The sequence below is a fragment of the Leptodactylus fuscus genome, chromosome 2 (genome assembly GCF_031893055.1).
Source record: "Leptodactylus fuscus isolate aLepFus1 chromosome 2, aLepFus1.hap2, whole genome shotgun sequence".
NCBI lineage: Eukaryota > Metazoa > Chordata > Amphibia > Anura > Leptodactylidae > Leptodactylus > Leptodactylus fuscus.
In genome coordinates, this window is record NC_134266.1 from 127,650,134 (window position 1) to 127,657,894 (window position 7,761).

A 7,761-nucleotide genomic window follows, 5' to 3' on the forward strand; every position below is an offset into this window, starting at 1 on the left:
ACATGTTAAACACACAAAGACGAAATGATCTGCATAATTTTTATACTTTTCACCACAGAGAAGCAAAACCAAAAATCCACATAATATATCTACACATCATAATCCTAATTATACAGCGACCCGAGAGGAAAGTCTTCTCAAATTGTTGAGCAGGTCCCAAGTTGGTGATCACCAATATTGTAATATTACTTTTCATATTATTATTAGTGGTCACAAACTTCGGACCTGCTCAACAAAGTGTCTTGACAAAAAAGGTGAATATGACATTGGTGTGGTCTGACCCTCTGCACCCCCATGACTAGCTGTTTGAAGGTGCACTTCATGTGTCCACGCCCTCTCCTGTTAGTATTAGGCCTGGGTGTCCATGGGTTAGGGCTTCATCTAGAAGAGATGCCCATGGCAGAGGGTGTGTTACCTATGATGAACCACACAGCAAACACATGGAGCCGAGGCAGTGCCACCTACTGGCTACATATGAAGGGGTGGGACCATGAAAAAGCTTCTTATGAAGTATAGCACTCATTCATTATTGAATGGAGGGGACAGCCTGTGTCCATCACTGTTAAAGTCTATTACTGTCGTCCTACCACAGTGGTAGTGTGAATGTTCCCTTAGGATAGGCTACAGGACAAGATCAGTGCGATAGGACTCTCAGAAACTCCACTGATCAGCTGACTGACTGTACTGTGGTCAAACTACCCCATTCTCCATTCACAAGGCACAGCATAACCTGTTCAGTAGTGAATGAGACCGAGATGAAATACTATACATAGCCACTACACAAGGTAGAAAGCCGTGTCTGATGAACAATGAAGTGGATACAATACTTTCTTGAGCCACATGACCCTTTCCATTAGCTGATCAGTGGGGTGCTAAGAGTTGGATCCCACCAATCTAATGTTGATGGTCTATCCTAAGAAATTGCCATCCGTTCTGTAGAGCTCACTCTGGAGAATTCAGTATATCTGTGGATTACACAGACAGCCCATAGATTGTGGTTAGCACTGTGCAATGCAGTGAACTGAACGCCTGCTGTCACTTTAAGAAAACCTTCAGTCTTACAGAGCCTTATATATTCCTCCCGAGTTTATTTATTGTATTTATACAATTTTAGACAAACCACACTTTGCTTTCAAGCTGCCATTACTTAGTGGTCCAGCAGCTAGCAGCTACAAGGGCATGCTCCATCACAGTATGGTGAATGGCGCAGCTCTGGTACATTCTGAGATTCGCGCAGATTCACGTACAGAATGACTTCTTTTTTTTAAACTTCTTGCAGGTAAAACATTTGCTGCTTCAGCTCACATAAGCCACTGTTCTTTTTCCTTGTTGAAATGTTCTGCCCATTTCCTTGTAAGAACAAGATAGAGTTCGGGCTGGTGTGGCAAATAGTCTAAATAGAGACGAGTGGCGGTTTTCTTTGGAACAGCCTTCTCAATCTGGGTACCCTCATGCCACTCATTAAAAGATGTGATGGAAACTATTTCTGGTCGGACAGTAAGGGCAGCTTGGAGAGCCGTTTCATAATACTTTCCATTAACTCTATTCCTGGTGTTATGATTATTCCACGGTCTAATGCTCGTATCTATGTAACCAGGACCAACACTGGGTACAAACATCAAATTGTTGGTATCACAAAAGCTTTTAATAGTTTTCCAGTTCTGGTGCGAGGAGCCGAACGAGAAACCATTTGAGGCAAAGTATGTGTAAATGCCATCATAGCCGGCTGTTAGGATATCATGTTTATGTCCTTCCTCTACCAGCAAGCCAATGAAGACTGCATCATAAGGAGTGTTACGTACTGAATGCGAACCAGTCACTGTCAGCAGATTTGCCCATGATTCAGGTGGGGTTAGATAAGAGTCATAAATGTAGAAGAAAGGAAGACTTTTACCGATGCTTGTTTTGTATCTGTAAAAAGCTGCATGGGATCCAAAGCTAAAAAGACAGAAGAGCATTACATACTATATAAGATATACAATGGAATAATCAACAGTACTGTAAAACATTCATTATTCTACGTGAGATGATATTGTACCATTGCTACTCAGCTACTATATCATAAGGCATGAATCATGTAAAATCCCACTAAAGCACCATGCCATAATAGTACAGCATGATTTTGGAGAGCGCGTCCCTGCTGACGCAAAATGGGCACAACATATTGGTGTATCTTTGAAAATCTTGCAATTTTTTACTTACCGTATTTTTTGCTTTGTAAGATGCTTTTTTTTCATATCCAAAGTGGGGGCAAAAATTTTTTTTAAAAAAATCAGGCCATCTTATAAAGCATAGGTGCTGAAAATCAAGTCGGCATTATTGCACGATCGCCACCTTGGAGGTCCCGGGGAGGTGTCTAAACATGATAAACAATGTAACTCACCTCTCCTGGGCTCCGGTCTTCTGTTCACAGAGACGTTATGAATAACTTCAGCATCTTCATGCAAAGTGACACCAGCGTAATGTTACATGGGTTTTGCGTCATGATGCCGATGTGAGATGTTATGCCTGCGAGTGAGCCTCAGTTGTTTCTAATGACATTAAAAGACGTCTCTTTAAACAGGAGATCAGCGCCAGAGCCCAGGAAAGTTGAGTTTCACTGTTTGTTTAAACACCTTCCCCAGGGCTTGCAATTATTATACTGTGATGTCTGAAGAGACACTTGGTAAATTCTTTTAGGGGGATGTAGATTCTAAAATAGGGTCATAATTTGCAGGGGTCAGTTTTTTATTTTACCACAGAGCCTCTGCAAATGCCCGTCAAATGAATGAATGATTCCCAAAAATTAATGTACAATGTGAAAATTTTAATTTGACAAAAATACCATTTTAGTGCCCACTTTGTGTCATTACTAGTGCGGCAGATGTGGGGAAGAGATTAAATGGAGAAACTTACTTCTGGTGTCATATGAAAGAGGAGACTGCAGTACTACCTGTGCTATTTCCAGAGATATTATCAGTTGAAAACACAGTAAGGTTCAGCACATTTATTTGAAGATGTATATAAATATGTCAATCCCAACTGTGTTTTTAATTAGTGTCATATGGGAGATGGGAATCTCCTCTTTCATATGAAACCAGAAACATGTTCTATATTTTATAATGTCTGAAATATACCTGTTTGAAGTGACCACCCACCCTTATTTTCCCTGTATTATCCAGTACAAAATCTTGTGCACCGTACACAGTGAGACACAGGGCATGACTCTCACTAGAGTAACAAGGGAAAGATTAAAGAGATGCAGGACTTCACAGGAAGGAGCCAAAATCTGTTACAAAGTGTATGAATGTCACAAATTCTGCCAGAAAATGAAAGTTGTTTAAAAGCTTATTAACATTTTCAAGCGCTGGAATCAGTTACCTCTGACTCGGCAGCACGAGCAAGGTCTTGACTGTGAATACTGTAGGAACCCAACAGCGATGTTGCAGGCTCAGTTTCTGTGACTGCTACATCACATCACCATACTATTATGGTGAACGTGCCTCCAAAAAATAATGGTAATAAAATAACTTACTTGTCAATGATGTATTTAATATTTTCATGAAGTGAGCGGTCATCACGTCCCTTGTATGGCTGTATATGAAATGCTACCTGTAATACAAAGAAGAATAATACTTGTTATATGATAATATCCATAGACATTATATCACTGATACTAATTTTAGTCTTTTAATTTTAATGGAAGAGAAGCCTATGGGGAAAAAAAACCCCAAACAGATGCAATAAAATGCAGCAACAGCTCCAACAAAACTCCACAAAGAAGTATCATTTGTAGTAGGTTTTATATGTTACTACAGAATCTCATGTAACACCCAATTGCAGGATTTTTAGGCTAAAAATAAATATTACATTAAAGTAGCTGTTTTTGCATCATGTTTGACTGATCCTAGCATTTTTTGGCTTAACGTGCTACAAGTATGGTATTCTTCTGCCATTGTTTAAACTATAACCTGTTCTAGAGGACCTGATGGATGCTAGAAAATTAAATACTTAAAGGGATTTTATCATTAGAATCCATTTTTTAACTAACCATGTCAGAATAGCCTTAAGAAAGGCTATTCTTCTCCAACCTTTATTATTCTGATTCGCGCCGCCATTTCGGTGTTATTTCATTTTTTGCCATATGCAAATGAGTCTTCAGAAAGCACTGCGGGAGTTTGCCTTTGCTCAAAAAGCATAGGGGTTGTCCCCTGTGCTGTCCAAAGACTCTCCAGCGACGCCTACATCTACTTCTCCCGACCGCCTCTTCCCCATGTCATCTGCCGTGTCTTCAGCCGAAAGAGCCAACTGCACATGTCCGTCAACTATTTTCCTGTGGCCAAACGGACACTCGTGTAAAAGGCCACAAGAAAATGGCTGACAGACATGAACAGTTGGCTCTTTCGGCTGAAGACACGGCAGATGACATGGGGAAGAGGCGGTCGGGAGAAGTAGATGTAGGCGTCGCTGGAGAGTCTTTGGACAGCACAGGGGACAACCCCTATGCTTTTTGAGCAAAGGGGAATGCCCCCTGTGCTTTCTGAAGACTCCTTTACATGCGGCGGAAAAATTAAATAACAACGGAACGGCAGTGCTGATCAGAATAATAAAGGTAGGAGAAGAATAGCCTTTCTTAAGGGTATTCTGACATGGTGTTTAGTTCAAAAATGGATTCTAATGATAAAATCCCTTTAATATGTACAAAGCATATAAAAGATTAATAATGAATGTGTAGCTTTTCCCTCCCACCCCCCTTATATTTTCCTATCTTCCTTCCCCCCCTTTCTTTCTCTTTTCTTATTGGCATTGTTTTTAGAGTTTGGTCCACCTGTTCCTGACTCACTGCACTGCCGTTTTTCCCTGTTACTTGCTGTGTTTGCAGGCCTATGTTGTTTTGGCCTGCTTGTTTTTGTATTGTTTCTTTGATTTCTTTATATACTACAAATAAAGAATTTATTAAAAAAAAGTAAGAATAATAATGAGAAAAAAACACAAAAAAAGGTTTTTGCAAATGTATGTGAGAGCTTATATGTCAAACAGAAGACAGCAACTCTGTTAAAGGGGTTGTCACAGGTATTGACATCCCATGTCCTTCACTGAGGTCAGTAATTGGCCTCAGCAGTCACGCACGGTGGTATCTTCTGCAGGAACAGTGGAGATGCAGGACCAGACCACACTGGGAGATACCAATCTGAAACTGGACAACCTCTTTAATTCCATTTTTGGCCTATGCAGTTGAGGTGCGCATTTTTAAACAGGCAATACCAGATGGCTGCTTTTAATAGGTTGTATACTTTTGGTATACGTAAACATCTTTTCATTTCACTTCCATTACACAAATCCAAGTGCAAACTGTGCTAAGTTATCCTATTATACAAGTAAATAACATTCACTAAGAAGACAAGAATTGTTTTTACACTAATCAAAAAAGGTTGTTCTTTTTTCTCCCCCGAAAATAACATAACTGTTACCTTTATTTCGTATCTGTGGGCAGCATCCAGAACCAAGGGTACCAGGTTTTCCACTGCTTCCCCATTTTCATCTGCTGTACCAGGGGGATACCATGACAGAACTAATACTCCTTGACAAAAACAATTACCATTGATCAGTATTAGTTATACACATGAAGACCTTTAGATTTCACTTACCTATTACTGATATAATAAAATATGATTCTTCAGCTTACCTATAGCAGCTGCCTTCAACTGCCTCATATGTTCTTCGAGGACCTCTGGATCTTTGGAACTGTAGGGTCCTAACTCAGGGTAAAAGCTGGAACCAATGTCCTCAGGAGGACTATGTCTACCTTTAGGGTAACTTGCTGATATTTTTGGGTCCCAATGAGGTACCATCACATGATCCCAGTGGATATAGTTGTTATCAAACTTAGGATTTCCATACCACATGTAGTAAAAAACATGAAGATCATAGTAAACTTTAGTTTGGTCAGCCACATTTGAAGTGCCTTGTGGTTGGGAAATAACGTCACTGGAAACAGACCGTTTCTCTGATTGTTCCCCAAAGGGCATAAGTTCTAAGCCAGGAGCCAAGTCGGAAAAACCATCCGTGGGCTTCAGAGTTCGCAAGCCCATCATAGTTCCAAAAATAAAGAGAGTGAAAAGAAACAGAGCAATACAGGCTTTCCTTCGAAGTCTTGCCATCTCAGACAAAATTGTTGTCTTCTTAGAACCAGAATGTCTGTCTTTCAATACCAGGTCAATATTAACCCATCAGCATCAGTGGAGACAAATCTACAAAAAAACAAAACAAAACATTGGCAACACAACTTGAACTCCAAATAGAGGACTGCCCTGAAGGGGACTGTGAATAGAACAGCAGTCGATCATGCATGGTGCCGCTCCATTCAAGATCTATGGGGTTGACATTCTGTAGACAACTGAGTATAGTATTTCTGTAACTGAATGGCAGAGCACAGTGCATTAGGGATCTCTGATCTAGAGATCCCTGGACGTCCCAGTAGATTATAGTTCAGTGACAAATGTTAATTGTGGAAAAACCCATCTGGCATCACTAGATAGTAGCGGTTCCTCATCTCCAAGCCATAAAGGTTGAGAGTTATTACTAGAATAAGTTCACCTGTCCCAAAAAAAAGTCCAAAAATACCACTCAAACAAAATCATAGACAGGTCAGATTCATAACCCTTCTACATTATTTTTCCTTGTCATTCATACTTACTTGTAAAGGACATCTGTTAAGTGGCTTCTATTTCATCTGAAAAGGCTAAAGTTCTCTTTAACATATTGAATATCACTGAATCTTTAAGTAACAGGAGAGAAAGTGAAGACTCACAAAGAAAGACACAATGAGGGAGACACAGTAGAACAGAAAGCTGATCACATAGCACTCATCCGTCCTCTTCCTTGTACAGTACATGTATTATTAATATCTTTAAAATCAACCTCACTGTAACCTTCAGAACATGAAACATCTCAAATAGAAAGATGCAAGTGACTTTATTTATAGTCAGATCACCAAAAATCCATAAACTAACAATTTAGCTATGAAGAATGGTGGTTTATGTAGATAAACTGTTTTCCCTTAGTCAGCACAATGTGGGGAGTATTTCTGCCCCTGCGTGCTGGTAGGACAGATGGAATATTTTAATCAGCAATTAATTTAAATATGCATGACTAGGCCCTATAAGAGGGCACAGAGACCTCCCCTCCACGTGTTAATACAAGAGTATAAAATGAATAATGAGGGAAGCCTTGTGCTGCTGTGATGACTAAGGGAAAACAGTTTATCTACATAAACCACCATTCCCTGTCGTCATACAGCAGCACAATGTGGGGAGATGTCAAGTAATCCCCTTCGGGAGGGTTTCCTCAACTCAACTTACAGATCTCAAGACAGAACGGCCAAAGGCCGTCGCGTCCGAAGCACGTGAGCTCAGCCTATAGTGCTTCACGAAGGTGTTATGAGATGACCATGAAGCTGCCGAGCAAATCTGTTCCAGAGGTACTGCCTTCTTCTCCACGACAGTTGCGACAGTCCTCGTGGAGTGAGCTCTTAGATAACCTGGAGGAGAAAGACTTTGGGAGGAGAAAGCCAACCTGATGGCCTCTCTGACCCATCGCGAAATCGAAGATTTAGAAGCCTTCAGGCCCCTCGATTTCCCTGCTAAATTAATCAGGAGATTTTCAGATCTCCTGAAAGCTTCCGTGCATACTAGGTAGATGTGCAAGCACCTACCCAAATCAAATGAATGAAGCCTTACCTCCTCAGGCGAGGAGGGAGCAGGAAAAAAGACTGGCAAAGAT

At 40.5% G+C, this 7,761-nt stretch overlaps 1 protein-coding gene across 1 annotated transcript; it reads right to left on the bottom strand.

Moving 5' to 3' along the window:
• Positions 1 to 1,255: 1,255 nt before the first annotated feature.
• On the bottom strand, positions 1,256 to 6,226 carry MANEAL (mannosidase endo-alpha like). The gene is made up of 4 exons (XM_075262742.1): positions 5,666 to 6,226; positions 5,451 to 5,560; positions 3,515 to 3,591; positions 1,256 to 1,938 (listed from the first exon to the last, which is right to left on the bottom strand). Exons 1-4 carry the CDS (start codon positions 6,138 to 6,140, stop codon positions 1,302 to 1,304), a joined length of 1,299 nt encoding a protein of 432 aa, XP_075118843.1. The 5' UTR covers positions 6,141 to 6,226; the 3' UTR covers positions 1,256 to 1,301.
• Positions 6,227 to 7,761: the final 1,535 nt, after the last annotated feature.

Bases quoted from the DNA above. Each gene is read 5' to 3' on its own strand.
- MANEAL (XM_075262742.1), bottom strand. From the start codon at position 6,140: ATGGCAAGACTTCGAAGGAAAGCCTGTATTGCTCTGTTTCTTTTCACT. The intron at 5,561-5,665 runs GTAAGCTGAAGA...GTTTTTGTCAAG, and splicing joins GTTGAAGGCAGCTGCTATAG to GAGTATTAGTTCTGTCATGG. The intron at 1,939-3,514 runs GTAAGTTATTTT...CTGTCTTTTTAG, and splicing joins ATTAAATACATCATTGACAA to CTTTGGATCCCATGCAGCTT.